Below are 17,615 nucleotides of genomic sequence, written 5' to 3' on the forward strand. Positions count from 1 at the left end.
TCATGGGAATTCCTGAAGAAGAAGAAAGAAAAAGATCCTGAAGGGGTGCTTGATCAAATCATAGCTGAGAACTCCCCAAATATGGGGAAAGAAATAGACATTGAAATCCAAGAGGCAGAGAGAACCCTCTTGAGACGTAACTTGAACTGACCTTCAACATGACATATCATAGTGAAACTGGCAAAATATAAGGATAAGGAGAGAATTCTGAAAGCGGCTAGAGATAAAAGGGCCCTCACATACAAAGGGAAACCTATCAGAGTGGTTACAGACCTATCTAATGAAACTGGGCAGGCCAGGAAGGAATGGCAGGAAATCTTCAATGGGATAAACAGAAAAAATATGCAGCCAAGAAGCCTTTATCCAGTGACCATGTCATTCAAAATAGAAAGAGAGATAAAGGTGTTCCCAAATAAACAAAAGTTGAGAGAATTCATCACTACCAAACCAGCTCTACAAGAAATCCTAAGAGGGACTCTATGAGGGAAATGTTGCAGACACACTGCTACAAACATGAACTCCACAGCGAACACAATGAATCCAAACCGAACTTTTTCAATAATAGCACTTCAATAAATGGACTGAATGCTCCAGTCAAACGACACAGGGTAGCAGAATGGATAAAAAAAAAAAAAAAAAAAAAAGCAAACTCCATCTATTTTCTGTCTACAAGAGATTCATTTTAGACATGAAGACACCCTCAGGTTGAAAATAAGGGGATGGAGAAATATCTATCATGTGACTGGTAGTCAAAAGAAAGCCAGAGTAGCCTTACTTATATCAGACAAACTGGACTTTTAAGTGAAGGCAGTAACAAAAGATGAAGAAGGACATTATATAATAATTATAATAATTACAGGGTCTCTCCATTAGGAAGAACTAACAATTATAAACATCTATGCACCGAATTCAGGAGCACCCAGTTACATAAAACAATTATTCACAAACAGAAACAATCTTATTAATAAGAATGTGCTTATTTCAGGGGATATTAATACTCTATTTACAGCAATGTATAGGTCAAACAGACAGAAAATCACTAAAGAAACAACAAACCTAAATGACACATTGGAATGGGTGGAAATGATAGATATATTTAGACTCTGCATCCTGAAGCTAGTGAATTCAATTTCTTCTCAAGTGCACATGGCACATTCTCCAAGATAGATCACTTACTGGGTCATAAAACAGCCCTCCATAAATACAAATGAATTGAGATCATATCATGCACACTTTCAGATCATAATCCTATGGAAGTTGAAATCAATCACAAAAAAAGTCTGGAAAACCTCCAAAAATGTGTAGGTTAAAAACCACCCTACTGAAGAATGATTGGGCTAATCAGGCAATTAGAGAAGAAATTAAAAAATACAGGGAAACAAATGAAAATGAAAATACAACAATCCAAACTCTCTGGGATGCAGCAAAGGCATTCCTACGAGGAAAGTTCATTGCAATTCAGGCCTATTTCAACAAACTAGAAAAAGTGCAAATTCAAAACTAACAGAGTACCTAAGGAACCTAGAAGGGGAACAGCAAGAGCACCCAAAATCCAGCAGAAAAAGAGAATAATAAATATCAGGGCAGAAATAAACAAAATAGAATCTAAAACAAAAACTAACAGTTGAACAGATCATTGAAACCAAGATCTGTTTTTTTGAAAAAATAAACAAAATGGATAAACCTGTAGCTAGGCTCCTCAGAAGGAAAGAGAGAACACCCAAAATACAAAATCATGAATGAAAATGGATCTATTACAACTGATCCTTCAGAAATACATGCAATCATCAGAGATAACTATGAAAAACTATATGCCAACAAACTGGACAATCTAGAAGAAATGGACAAACACACATGCACTACCAAAATTCAAATGGGAAGAGACATAAAATCTGAACAGACCCATAACCAGTGAAGAAATCAAATCACTTATCAAAAATCTCCCAATGAATAAAAGCCCAGAACCGGATGGCTTCCCAGGGGAATTCTACCAGACATTTAAAGCAGAGTTAACACCCACCCTTCTCAAGCTATTCCAAAAAATAGAAATAGAAGGAAAACTTCCAAACTCATTCTACAAAGCCAGCATTACTTTGATTCCCAAACCAGGCAGAGATCCAATAAAAAAGAGAACTACAGGCCAATATCCTTAATGAATAAAGATGCAAAAATACTCAACAAGATAATAGCAATTTGAATTCAACAGCATATAAAAAGAATTATTCACCATGATCAAGTGGGATTCATTTCTGGGTTATAGGGCTAGTTTAATATTTGCAAATCCATCAATGTGATACATCATGTTAACAAAAGAAAAGATAAAAATCATATGACCTGTCAATAGATGCAGAAAAGCATTTGACACAATACAGCATCCTTTCCGAATAAACCCTCAAGAAATTTGAGATAGAAGGAACTTGTTTAAACATTATAAAAGCAATTTATGAAAAGCCCACAGCTAATATCATCCTCAATGGGGAAAAACTGAGAGCTTTCCCCCTGAGATCAGGAACATGACAAGGATGTCCACTCTCACGCTATTGTTTAACATAGTGCTGGAAGTCCTAGCATTAGCAATCAGACAACAAAAGGAAATAAAAGGTATCAGAATTGGCAAAGATCAAGTCAAACTTTCACTTTTAACAGACGACATGATACTCTACAAGAAAAACCCGATCAACACCACCAGAAACCTTCTAGAACTGATCCATGAATTGAGCAAAGTCACAGGGTACAAAATCAATGTAGAGAAATCGGTTGCATTTTTATACACCTATAATGAACCAACAGAAAGAGAAATCAAGAAACTGATCCCATTCACAATAACACGAAAAACCATAAAATACCTAGGGATAAACCTAACCAAAGATGTAAAAGACTTATACAATGAAAACTATAGAAAACTTATGAAAGAAATTGAAGAAGACACCAAGAAATGGAAAAACATTCCGTGCTCATGGGTTGGAAGAATAAACATTGTTAAAATGTCATTATCACCCAAAGCAATCTACACATTCAATGCAATCGCAATCAAAACTGCACAAGCATTCTTCTAAAGCTAGAACAAATTATCCTAAAATTCGTATGGAACCACAAAAAGCCCCAAATATTCAATGTAATATTGAAGAAAACCAAAATGGGAGGCATCTCAATTCCAGACTCCAGCCTCTACTCAAAGCTGTAATCATCAAGACAGTATGGTATTGGCACAAAAACAGACACATAGACCAATGGAATAGAATAGAGAACCCAGAACTGGACCTACAAATATATGCCCAATTAATCTTTGACAAAGCAGGAAAGAGTAACCAATGGAAAAAAGACTGCCTCTTTAGCATGTGGTGCTGGGAAAACTGGACAGCAACATGCAGAAGAATGAAACTAGACCAGTCTCTTACACCATACACAAGAATAAACTCAAAATGGATGGAGGACCTAAATGTGAGACAGGAAACCATCAAAACCCTAGAGGAGAAAGCAGGAAACAGCCTCCCTGACCTCAACTGCAGCAGTTTCCTACTCGACACATCCCCTAAGGCAAGTGAATCAAGAACCAAAATGAACTATTGGGACCTCATCAAGATAAAAGCTTCTGCACTGCAAAGGAAACAGTCAAGAAAACTAATAGGCAACTGACTGAATGGGAAAAGATAGTTGCAAATGACATATCAGATAAAGGGCTAGTATCCAAGGTCTACAAGGAACTCACCAAACTCCACACCCAAAAAACAAATAATCCAGTGAAGAAATGGGCATAAAAATGAATAGACACTTCTTGAAAGAGGACATCCAGATGGCCAACAGACGCATGAAATGATGCTCAGTGTCACTCATCATCAGGGAAATACAAATCAAAACCACACTAAGATATCACCTCTCATTGGTCAGAGTGGCTAAAATAAGCAAATCAAGAGACTATAGATGCTGGTGAGGATGTGGAGAAATGGGCACCTTCCTACACTCTCGGTGGGAATGTAAAGTGGTGCAGCAACTCTAGAAAAGAGTGGAGGTTCCTCAAAAAGCTATCAGTAGAACTCCCCTATTACCCAGCTGTGGCACTGCTGGGGATTTACCCAAGGGATACAGAAGTGCTGATGCATAGGGGCACATGTAACTCAATGTTCAAGGCGGCGCTTTCAAGGACAGTCAAATCATGGAAAGAACCTAAATGTTCATCAACTGACGAATAGATTAAGATGTGGTTTATATATACAATGGAATACTACATGGCAATGAGAAAGAATGAAATATGGCCATCTGTAGCAAAGTAGATGGATCTCAAGAGTGTCATGCTAAGTGAAATAAGTCAGGTGGAGAAAGACACCATATTTTTTCACTCATAGGTCTAACAGGAGAAACCTAACAGAGGACCATGGGGAGAGGAAGGGGGAAAAACAGTAAGGGAGAGGGAGAGAGGCAAATTATGAGAGACTCTTGAATACTGAAAATGAACTGAGGGCTGAAGGTAGGGGGAAAGCGGAAAGGAGGTAATGGTCATGGAGTCGGCACTTGTGGAAAAAAGCACTGGGTGTTATATGGAAATCAACTTGACAATAAATGATATGGAAAAAATGTATTTGGATATACTTTTAACATTCTAGGCAAAAGTTCATATACTATTTATTATAGAATCCTTAATATCCTAGAAGTAGAGTATATCCATGCAAATACTAGAGTAAGAACTGAAAACAAGGTTAGCATCTCTGTGATTTTTACATACATAAATTATATAATAAACATAATTATAATATTATAATTTTAATTTTAGCATGTGGACATAAGGTTTACTTTTTAATATGTCTCTGTATTAAGATATAACTATTTGCCTCATTATTCCATTTACTAGAAAGTAGAACTCTAACTGAGACAAAAACTTTTTATTCATTTGGTTTGTATAAATTTTTTTTCTTGGATTCCAAATTATAATGCTGTCTCTAGATGAGATTTTGCTAGAACAAAGGGATAACCACATTAATTTTTTCTAGATCATCTATTTCCAAATCATTAAATTAAGTTTACCTTAATCTTGGCCTGTAAACCATGCCTTTTGTAAGACACATAAAAAATAGACTATCACTGGTTTAATTTATAGTCATTTAAGTCTAATTAAAGTATATATTTGAATTTCCATTTTAAGTTCACTAAGCATTTTAGCTACTTTTGCCCTCTGTTAGATTTCTGTAGGAATGCAAGTTAAAGAAATATAATTAATATACTTAGTGTAGAGTTTCTAGCAATTCAGGGTTTTTTTTGCTTTTGTTGAAAGGTTCTCTTTAATGTACTACTGTAGACAATCTTTGAGGTATTTCAAACTTGCCTTAAACTTTATGGACAGAGATTTCTTTGGTTTTTTTATTTTTATTTTTTTTTCTTAATCTTGTCTGTTATTTTTTCCTCTCTGTCTTGCCATATGTAAATTATGCTCATACTTTAAAAAACTGACTTTATTACAAAAGCTTTTTTAATTTGTTTATTTTCTTACCAGAGAATGTAATATTGAATCCTTCATATGATATTGAAAAATCTGAAATGAAGCGCAATTGAGCTCTAAAATTTCCATAGAGACCAGCATTGATTGTTGAAGGAAGTTCTGAACCAGTAAGGCGTGCCAGAGGTTGGGTAAAACTGCCATTCTCTGTGATCAGTAAATAGTCGTGATGGTCTTCCAAATGGAAGGTGTGAAAATTGAACTGCACACCTATTAAGAAAAAGAGGAAAATTAGACTCACAAAGCATATCAGTAAAACACAGAAAGGTACCAAACTAACTAAAACCAGGACTTGCTATAATTAAATTCTCTGAAAATGAAAAGCACTGCTATAAAATATTCCAAGTGTATCATCTAATAAAATATTTTTTTCCCTTTAGCTTCCTTTTAAGACTCATAGTAAGTCATGTTTTGGAAACTGCTTGGAAGTAAAATTTAAAAATCAATGCCTGAAAAGAAATCACCTGAGTTTTCTGAACATTTCAAGGAAAATTCAGATGCTTTATTTATAATAGAAGTGCAGCTTTCTGGCAAATACTTTACATGCCTCCTTCAATCCTTCTGCAGTCTCCTCAAACAACACACACAAAAACAGTGCTTAGTATTATAACACACAACTTCTGAAGAAGCTTAACTCCAGAAGAGAAATATATAGTGGGCATAGGGAGAAACTGTTTGTTATATGAATATAATGATTATTTTCACACACTTCCACCTGTGTATATAATAAACTGAAAATTACATATATAATTGTTCAGATCCCTGAAATTTCACAAACTAAACTCATTTTTGCAAATAGAACCAGAATCAATAGGCACAACATTACCAAAAGCAGAGCCGCTTTTGTGAAAACTTTTCTATCACTTCAATTTGCCAAAAGTAACCACTCACTCAACTTCTAGTAGCAGAGGCTAATTTTGCTGCCTTATATAAATGTTTTGTAGTTTATATAATGGATTCATATAACATATACTCTTCTGGGTTGAGTTTTACTCAACATGAGGTATGTGAGATTCATTTCTATTTTTGCATGTGGTTGTGAGTTATTTATTTTCAGTAATATAGAGTATAGCATTTAATTTTGTGAATACACCATATTCATTTATCTGTTCAACATTTGCTGGTTGTTTGGTACTTTGTGTTTTAGCATAAATGCTGATGGTGCTGTGAGTCTTCAAGTATGTCTTTTGAGGAATATATATTTCAGTTGGAAAAAAAAAAGCTAGGAGGATTTCCTGGGTCATGCCCCATTACTGGGTCATCAACCGTAGCTCTAATAGATACTGCTTTAAAAAGTGGATGTGCCAATTTACATTTCCATTACCAAATCTGGTTGCTTTGTATCTTTGTCAACATTTGATTTTTTTTTCATTTGTTCCATTCTGGTGAGTATGGTGTGGCATTGTATTGTGGTCTTATGTGAGTTTTTAATGATGTTGTCTAAAACAGATGTTAAGGACTGACAGTTATACACACTAGCACAAAACCCCCTCATATTGTGGGTAAGGTACTACGTGAAATAAAGGATGACTACCACATTCATCTGTCCTTTGAAGTACTTTTTTTTAACTTAACCAAAAGGAAATCATCAAAATATGTATTAAACAATCCAAAAACCCAGAGTATGATAAGTAATATTCTTCAATATTATTCATTGACATTTCAGTAGAAAATGCTGGCTATTCTTCCACTCTTCATTGCTTTATTTTTTATTTATTAATTTTTTTACATTTTTACTTATTATTGAGAGACAGAGAGAGACAGAGCATGAGCATGGGAGAGGCAAAGAGAGGGGGAGATATAGAATCTGAAGGAGGCTCCAGGCTCTGAGCTGTCAGCACAGAGCCCAATGCAGGGCTCAAACTCACAAACCATGAGATCATGACCTGAGCTGAAGTCAGACACTTAACTGACTGAGCCACCCAGGTGCCCCAACTCTTCATTGCTTTAAAAAAAACAAAAAGTATGTAAAAAGAGACCAAAATACACTAAAAGCATAAACAATTATAAGCAAGGTTATTATTATGTAATGGACTAGTGATTTGGATCTGGAAAAGATTTGAAATGTGTAAAAATACTATCTTTCAAACTCTGTTTAAAAATGTAAGGTTTTTTTTTTCCCTCTCCACAATGAGTAGAAATATAAGAGCCTTTTTAGGAGTCCAGAAATTGAGTCAGTCATTCAGACATTCTTCAGTATAAAAGTGGTAATTGACCCTAGCCAGATGCAAATAGAAATGATGTGCGTAGGTGTGGCAAGGAGACAATGCTTTGCCGTCTAGATTACCTGTTATCTGTATTTATAAAATAACATAAGAGGGGACATTCAAATAAGTCAGTTTGACATTTATTATGGAATAAAGCTAAGAAAAACTAGCTAGATGGACAAATGACAGGAAAAATGTTTTTATGCACTTAACTTACATATTTTTAGAAAAATGTATTTACTCTGATATGCACTAAGTTAATAGGTGGGAAAATTAAACATTCTGTTAGATGATGGTGCTAAGAAGCCCACTAGTGAGTAACTATAACATTGCTTTTCTAAGACTGACTTTCTTCATTTGTGAAATGGTGTCCTAGGGGTAACTTTAAGTGTAAATGAGATGATAGGTGGGGATGACTTGACACACTACTTTGCACAGAAGGACTCAGCAGATGTTAGCTATTGATATTGTTCAACATGAGAGTGACTTTTTTATGTCACTCAGTCCTAACCAGACACTTTATAAAAGGAAAATTCTGTCAGATTATGTTTTAAACAATAAAGCTATTTTCACTACTTCACAATGATATAATTAGGACCTTCAAAATTCTGCTAAAGGTCAATGAATCCAAGTAAGAAAATGGTACTAAGAGTCTACTATACCTAGGCATTACCAAATACAAAGATTTAAAAGACTGTACGTAACTCCTGGTCTATCTGAGGGAAAGAATACCTAAATCAAAAGTTCAGACATTTTGCTAAGTGCTATGAAAGTGATAAATACAAATCAGTACAGGAGTCTAGAAACAGAAGTAACCCACTCGTCAGAGGGGTCAGCAGAGGTTTCAGAAGGCAATGAGTCTCAGAAATGAGCAGAATTTTGTAGCAGAGCAACACCGGGATTGACAGTTCAGGAAAAAGGGGGCACATAGGTAAGGACACACAATCTTAATAGGGCAGGGGATATTTGAGGAGTAGTGAGGAAAAGTCAGTGGTTTCAACATCATGGTATCTTCACATAGAAGTGATCATTCAAGAGGCCCTATGAAAGCAATTACTGTTAACATATAGGGAAAGACTTGGACTTAAAATCAAAATGTCATGAATATCTGGATTTCAGTTACATTTGTGCTACCAACCATGACCTTGAAGGTGCCATGTAGATGTATGTATGTCTTTTTACTGATCTTTAAATTTATAGGATTGGATGAGATTGTGACAAATCCACCTTTAAAAGCCCAAGATTTTTGTTTTGTTTTGTTTTGTTTGTTTTGTTTTGAATATAGTCCTCCACCATCCCCACCTTAGATCTCTAGTGGACTAGAACACATAATTAATGTGTATTTATTTAATTTTTGAAAGCGAGACAGACACAGTGTGAACAGGGGAAGCACAGAGAGAGGGAGACGCAGGCTCCAGGCTCTGAGCTGTCAGCACAGAGCCCAATGTGAGGCTCAAACCCATGAGCCGTGAGATCAGGACCTGAGCTGAAGTCGAAGCTTAATCAACTGAGCCACTGAAGCACTCCTAGAATACATAATTAGCATCTTGATTTCTGATATATGTTTAAGGAAAATCCCTTACGATATCATTGTAAATAAGGAGAATATAGGCTGAATGATACTATAGTTAACTGAATTTGAAACAACTGTATGTATTTAAACACCTTGACTTAGTGTTACGTGGTATAGGGTTACTGATGGTATATTTAAAGTTTCTTATGTCTTAAATATTTAGATACTTAGATCTGTTCTAATGTCTTGATGATCATGATTATTCAAGAAAATTCTGGCTATATATATATATAAATATAAATAAAATGAATTGTTTCAAAATGATCTCACAAGAACTCTGGATAAAGACTAATATGATAAAATATAAGAGGGTAAACATAAAAGTCTAAACTGCCCTCCACTAGGGCTACTGAATTGGGATAAAGGTTAAAGAGTCATTTCAAGGTTAAGCAAGTAGAAGAGATATAAGCAAAACAACCAACCAAACAAATAACAAACAAACAAAAAGCAGGATTATGGGGAATGGTGATGAAGACATACAAATGACAATAAAATATATAAACATAGGTAGGGAAGTAATGTGCTTTCAGAAAAAAGAGCACTTGACTTGAAGTCACAGATTGTATATGCACATTCTTTGCCCAATCTTCACAGGCACCTTCGCTTTGACTGTATCATAAATAACCTAGTCTAACGACTTTAGATTCTTGTCTGTAAAATACAAGTAATACCTACCCTATTTCACAAAGTGTTTGCAAGGTTCTACTGCTCCTTGATAAAATCAATTCTTTAAAAACCAAGTCTTGTACCAAAGATAGAAAAAAAAAAATCAGCTGTACAAATATATAATCTTAGGATTTGAACTTTAAATGAGTACCCTGATGTAACAGCAAAAGTTAATAAAAGCAAATATGTACAGGTTTCATTAATGGAAAACATTTCTGGAGTTAAATAATGCCATCCTATGTTTTCTTCTGGAAAAACACATTTTGGAAGGATGTTGATATCCCTGGATATCAATAAACTGGAATACATCCAGAGAATAGAGGTTAGAATGGCAATTACAATGAAAATATCTTGTGATAAAGAATTGATGGACCTGAGGTCTGGGAAGAAAACCCTGGGACAAGGGACTGGGAGGAGCAGACATGAAAAGCATCATGGGCACAGAATAACGGCTTGACTTGGTGTATTGCAGAGTTAGGGCGGAGAAAAGATCAGGTTGTTGTATTTGTTTGTTTTGTTTGACTTGCCTAACTGCAGAAGGCAGAACAGTAATAACAGTTGCAGGATAATTTTCAAAGAATTAGAACTGTATACAAGGTGAGCAAGTTTTCCCAAGGAATAAGTTTCCCACCGACAGAGATGTCAGTATCAGGCCAGTTCATTGTCTTTCTGGAAAACTATGGAAAGCGGTGTACTGGGTGAGAGGTTATACTCTATTACCTTGACAATTTCTCCCAACTTTAAGAGATTATCCTTCACATAACTTTGGTTACACTTTGGAGTAGTTATACTTCCAACAAATTTTGTTGGCTCTTAAAGGAAAGCATCTAAATCTGCATTTCTTGCCATGTAAATACAGATTTAATTAACACTTGCAACCTGTGAAGACGCAAACCTTAAGTGTTAATTAAACCTCTATTTACATAGCAAGCAGTATGTAGCCTTCCATTTTCTCGTATAATACAAGGAAGCTTATTTTAAACTCCATTAATCCACTGCACGCTGGAATAATAGGATGCTCTGGGTAACTTCCAGCAAAGAGTCTTATATTACGGAGAACAACAAAAACCACAGTTTACAAAGTCTTCTACTTCGTTCCTGCTGTTCAGTACCAGAATACTCATTTTAACTTTTTCCTCAATAATTTTAAGTTTCATTATAATAATAATTCCAATATAATCCTCACCCACTATAAAATGATGTATAATTTTAATAAAGGCAAACTTCATTTGTGAGAACATAGTGAATTCAAATGTATTAAACATAAGGTTTAATTTTAAAAATTGTAATATTATCTTTTCATTGCTGAGATTGTCTTTTTTAAGGTTTTCTGTAGTTAAATCAGTAAGTACAGCATAATAGTAAAAATCAATAGGAACAATTTAACAACAGAACAAACTTCTCCAAAGCAGTTTTTAAAATAAATAAATGAATCCTTTTTAAAAGATTAGCACATACAGATCTATAGGGAAATGATATTAATCTATTTTTGTTTTGATCTATTAGAATCACTATTCTCCCATTAAGGTGTTGCCTTAATCACTTCTTTAGCAAGTTTATAAGTTGTGTTGTGCTGCCTGAATGAACCACATTTAGTTCTGCAGAACCTTCCACTTATTTGTTCAAAAGATATTTATTAACAATAATGATATGAACAGTGCAATTTTATACTCCCATTCAATTATGTGAGATATATCTTCAGTTCTAACAGCAAAATGATATACAAGTATTTCTAGAACAGTTATAAATTCATATGAAGAATGCAATGATCATAAACCATCATAAACATGTAAAAATAATGTATATAAAGATGTCATGTTTGCTTTATAATTGGCTCAGCTCTTCAGATTATCTTCCTCTTCCCTTTGGAACTTTTGAAATCAACCTCTTAACACTGTGAGAGAGACAAAAGCCATTCTGCCTGAGTTTTTGTTGATATGAAAATTCTCAATAACATTAGTTTAATCCACCCAAAGGAAAATAAATATCTCTTACATTACCCTTCTGGTAAAAGCATAAGTGTATTATAATACTATGGAAAAGTAAATATAATCCTCTTCTCCATTTACTCAAATTGAATTTTGTGTTAGCATATTTTAGTACTGATCTGTTTTTGCTCATGCAAAATGACATTGCAAAGGACAATGAAATAAAAATAGATGCAATGAGAATTCAGAAGATCGTCCAATTATCATTGCATGAGGCAAATTACCTTTTCCATGAGTTACATCAACAGTCCACGTACAATTCAGAGAATTTGGATAAAATTCCGGGTAACCAGGTGATAAGATTGTTCCACTAGGCCCTCTAACATCTCCTCCACATAATGCTGAAAATACAAAGAAGTGCAGTCATATGATCAGTCATAGTTAGAGAGGCAGAGGCTGAACAAATCTCTCTTCTCTTGAAATAGAATGAATCTAATTTTCTTTGCTTAAGCTACTTCTCAGTAATAACAGGAGTGTGTAAAAGACCTCTTCCAATGCTAGGAAATAGTTTCATCCATGCAGCCCTGGAGAAGAAAAAGGTATGTAATACCCTCTGGGAATTAGCCTCAAGATAACATAGCTCATCTTCCCCTATTTGAATTTGAAGTACATACTTATACATTTCTAATTACAAGTAACATTTGCATAAATTGGTCATAAATTAAACGAGTAATTAATTGTTTAGCAGTCCCTCTTTTGTTAAGCTTTAAGAAAAATGAATCATTAATTACGCAAAATCATTTCTTTTAGATTCCTAAAGGGATCAGTGTCATTCTTCATACAATTCTTTTTAAAACAGTGAGCAAAGTTGCAGAGACTTTGAAGGCTGCTTCTGCACTTCTGTCTTTCTGTGGGAAGTGTCATGAACACCCTGGAATTTTTGAGAAGCTATAGCTTTGAAGCAAATACTTCAAGATAATAAAAATAAACGTATGTTTACGAACTCAGGTCAAATAAATTAAAATTTGATTCATTTTTTAGCACAAATCATAGTTTAGAATGTCGACTACCACATTCAACAAACATCAGTGGTTAAGGTATACCAGATAATTTTATCAGCATTAAAAATTAAGGCAGACAAAGATATAGCCAGGTAAAAAAGTATATTGTAAGAGAAACAGAAAGGTATTCACACTTTATTCTATTCCACGTGGTGATACCAGCTCGCTTGGACATCTCTTGGCAAAGAAGCTGGGGATGCAACCTATGGCGTTGTCTGCTAGGTCCCTCTTTAACTTCCCTGGAACAACCGAAAGGGGAGTTTGGGCCTTTTGATTTCTTCCAAGTAATGATGCTAAGAAGAGTCGAGGCAACATGGCTACTATTCTACACTGCCCTGATTAGAAATAAGTTATCTGCAATTCCTGTAAGTATTTAAGCATGCAGGCTTGAACTTCTGTGTGTGTGCGTGTGTGCGTGTGTGCACACACTGTTCACTTTTCTTAATTAGATTTTTTTTTACTTATGTCAATTTGTTCCTAATACACTATATTTCCTCTTATTCTCCATTGTGAGAGCTGGACTAAATAAGTAAAGCAGTCAGTCAGTCAGTAAATACATAAACAAACAAAGAAATAAATAAATAAAAACATGGTATGAATTTGTTGCATGAAATTGATGAATGAAGATGCCCTACCATTTGAAAGAACTGCATTTCATACAGCTAGGCTAACATTCAGTGAACAGAGAGTAAAAATTAAGAGAGTTAAATTAATTTGTAAATTAAACACAGGAAAGAGATGTGAAATTTTTATTCAGAACATCAGACATGTGCTCCTGTGCATGTATGGAATCAGCATGTGTACAAGTTGCAGAGGGAAAGCCCTTCTGTACATCGGCATTCTTTTGAATAATGCTACTTCGTCAAATCTCCTCTCTGTACTTGGAAGATGTCTTGACAATTTTCTGTCAGTTACACCTACCACATCTGTGTTGAAGACAGAACATTAAAGGGGCATTCTGCAGCTAAGTGAGTAAAGTTAGATAACCATAAACACATGAACATATTTAGGAAGAATGGTCCATAACTAATATACTACTAACGATCATTTATGTTGTACTTTGATTATAACCGGAATGCAAAACATTAAGTGCATTTTATGACGCAGTGGAGATTTCTGTTATGTGAGGATATTAGTAGTAGATAAAGACCTCCAAAGGAACTGACTTAAAAATAGAATTTCATAGTAAATTATGGAGAAAGAGTGTGATTTAGATCTCTTCTTTTGGAAGGTGAAACTAAAAATATGAAAATATGACAAATATGAGAATGTGTACTTTATTTTATATCTTAAGAAAACTTATAAAATTGCAACTACTCACTAGTTCTTAACAAAAGCAAAACTACCACTGATATTGAACTTACAATGTGACAGGTACTACCCTGAAGCCTTTTATTTTATTAACTCAGTCAACCCCCATATCTACCCAATGAGAAAAGTACTGTAATTATTCACAATTTACAGATGAAAAGGCAAGTATAGAAGAACCCTAGCAGTCTAGTTCCAGAGTCTGTGATCTCAAGCTGACTCTATTTTTTTTAACTTTTACATTTCACAAACCAATACATTTTCTCTCCTTGTTATTTATTTTGAGAGAAAGTGAGCAAGCAGGGTAGGGGCAAAGAGAGAGAATCCCAAGCAGGCTTCATGCTGCCAGAGCAGAGCCTCACATGGGGCTTGAACACATGAACAGGGAGATCATGACCTGAGCAGAAACCAAGAGTGGGACACTTAACTGACTGAGCCACGTAGGCACCACTTAAGCAGACTCTTAAATCAAGTATTGATTTGTTTTCACAACTTTTCTATTTTATATATATATATATATATATATACATATATGTATATATATATATATATATATATATATTTACTTTGTAGCATTCCCCTCAAATGATCAGTCTATAGAAAAACTACTCAAGGATAATTCCCATTTTCTCAGGGATTCATTTCATTCCTTTCATATTCAAATCACTCTTTTTTGAAAGCACCTAAAACCTAAGTGTGTCAGTATGCTTGTCTTTAATTGATTTATATCATGAATTCTCATTTGTCACTAGTTTTTGTCTGTAATTGAAACAGTCTTCCATCAGCAGCAGCCACAGCACCATTTTCATCAACCTAATGAAATCCTTCATCTTTCTAAATGAGATTATTTTACATTGCAAATATTTGGAATTGTATTTGCTTTGTATATTGGCTTTTTGAACAATCTCAAGAAATTAACAACACGTGCATTGATATAATGCATAGTGATACATGCTAATGCAGGTTGAGTTGGATTAATTTTATAAATGGTTAATTTATTATAAAATATTCTATCAATCTGATAATGTTTGCTTGTCTAAAAAGTCCTCTTCCTATTAGAATGCTAAGAAAGTATAAGAAGAAATCAGCCTATTAGAATCAATCATGAGAAGTCTAAAACTGTAAGATGAATGAAAGAAGGCAAATTTTACATGTGATTTTTTTTACTTTGAGATAGAAAATGGAACTCAAATACATTATAAAAGATGCAGTGATATACAGATCATTTAGAAAATTCAGTTCGAGAGATTACATAGCCATTTAAAGGGTAAACTTCATTAGAATGAGAGTGTCTAAAACAGGATGTCATGAACCTCTTGTCTATTTTTATATATCACCTCTTCTGAAGTAATTCCAGTTTATTCCATCAACCTTGCTCATGGATGCCATATGTCTTTTGGGATGCAAACACTTTTGTAACACACATAATAGGTTTATATGTTTGTGTGAATGGCAGATAGACAAATTGTGTATCAAGTGAAACACAACAGAGAAATTAGTGAGTGATAAAAGGTACATTAAAAACCCAGTTACTTTATTAGAGCAAACAGCTGGCAAAGAAAAGCATACAAAAGGACAGAGATTAGTAGCATAGCAAATTCACAAGAATAGCCCAAAATATGAGTTGAGGGCAATTAGCCAGATATACAATGATCTTAGCTAGTAGTCATTTTCTTTTTTTTCCTCTGATTTTTGCCACATATGATTACTACCTTTGTCACATGAGAAGACTCAATTAGAGCTTTAAAATAGTAAAGTCTCCTTAAAAGTCAAGCCCTTGAATATTATTGCCCAGACCTGCATAATTACACCTTGGTTTTTGCTGTGATACATACCTGGCAAGTATTCAACTGTCTAAATAGAACAGAAAATTTCTAGACAAAGCTCCATTAAAATATTTTGAGTATTACAATGGAGTATAGAAATAGTCACTATACATATCTCATTATGATTTTTGTTGTTTCTAACCTAAAGTATGTTTTCTTCTATTTCTAGGCTTCCCCAATTTGAAATGGAAACACCTATCAGAAATTCTTTTTATTTAAATTCCATGAACATTTGCTTATCTTGAAGTCTTGGAAACTAAACATCAATCCATATACTCTTTTGCTAGATTAGCCTACATACTCAAATCTCAAATCTTTTAATGAGATGGAAGAAATGAGGGAGATTATGAGTGTAAGTACCTTCAGTTCAACTGTGGGTTATGCCTCTATGACCTGGGTGATCCTGAGCTAACTGTATAAACTCTTTAGTTCTACCCCCCCTCACTCAATAAAATGGCTATAGTGTTTGTAAAATAAAATGGGATAATTTGAGGGTAAAATTGCAGTGCCAAGATAAAAGGTTAAAATAAGGGTTGTATTAGGCAATTGAGAACATATAATCCACCCAACTATCTATCAAATAAGGTAGCTATCTTAATTAACAGTGCTTAGTTCCTAAAGGGTTATGTCATACCAGGCACATGACCTCAAATTTACCACTAGTACTCATGACAATCTTATGTCCCAACTACATAGAAAATATTACTTGGCTGTGACGTTTGACATACACACACTTTCTGGCCAAAATAGAAAGCTATTCTAGCTTTTCTTGTCTGACCTTCTCTAGATCCATTCACATCACAGATTTATGAAAAACACTGTAGAGATATTCAAGAGTGAGGTCTAACACATAGCTAGTAAAAAGTGTGTATGTGTGTGTGTGTGTTAATAGAATCTCTGATGTGTCATCTTTTAAAAATATATGTTAAAGAAACAAGAGGAACATATGGTCCTTGATCTCATGAATATAATAAGGAAAATAAGAAGATAAGTATAACTATTATCTACACCACTATCTCAAGAATGTAGACATTTTTTCATGTTTGACAATATTTCTTTAGTGGCTACAGAGTAAAGTTAATGAATATTGACTTAGTGAATCAAAAGTGGTTATAAGTTAACAAAAATTGTTGTAGTAAATAAAGAACTATAGGGTCTAAGAAAAGCTGAGATTTGCGCAGATGCCTTATCTACAGAAAGAAGAAGAAGTTAATGACCTTTAAAAATTGAAATGAAGCAGCCAAAAGAGAAATCAAGAAACTGATCCCATTCACAATTGCACGAAAAACTATCAAATACCTAGGAGTGAACCTAACCAAGGATGTAAAAGACCTATATGATGAAAACTATAGAAAACTTATGAAAGAAATTGAAGAAGACACCAAGAAATGGAAAAATATTCCATGTTCATGGATGGGAAGAATAAACATTGTGAAAATGTCATTACTACCCAAAGCAATCTACACATTCAAAGCAATCCCCATCAAAATTGCACCAAAATTCTTCCCAAAGCTAGAACAAACTATCCTCAAATTCGTATGGAACCACAAAAGACCCC

General features: G+C 34.3%; 1 protein-coding gene across 3 annotated transcripts in view; it reads right to left on the bottom strand.

Annotated features, from left to right (window-relative positions):
- Positions 1-17,615, bottom strand: part of CSMD3 (CUB and Sushi multiple domains 3) — a 1,185,533-nt gene that overhangs the window by 403,771 nt on the left and 764,147 nt on the right. For all 3 annotated transcript variants that reach the window (XM_029923716.1, XM_029923715.1, XM_029923714.1), the window contains 2 exons: positions 12,147-12,263; positions 5,483-5,698 (listed from right to left, as the gene is read on the bottom strand). In XM_029923716.1, coding sequence (XP_029779576.1) covers positions 5,483-5,698; positions 12,147-12,263 — 333 coding nt within the window. The remainder of the gene's footprint in view (positions 1-5,482; positions 5,699-12,146; positions 12,264-17,615) is intronic.

The sequence above is a fragment of the Suricata suricatta genome, chromosome 15 (assembly GCF_006229205.1).
Source record: "Suricata suricatta isolate VVHF042 chromosome 15, meerkat_22Aug2017_6uvM2_HiC, whole genome shotgun sequence".
In the NCBI taxonomy this organism is placed as follows: domain Eukaryota; kingdom Metazoa; phylum Chordata; class Mammalia; order Carnivora; family Herpestidae; genus Suricata; species Suricata suricatta.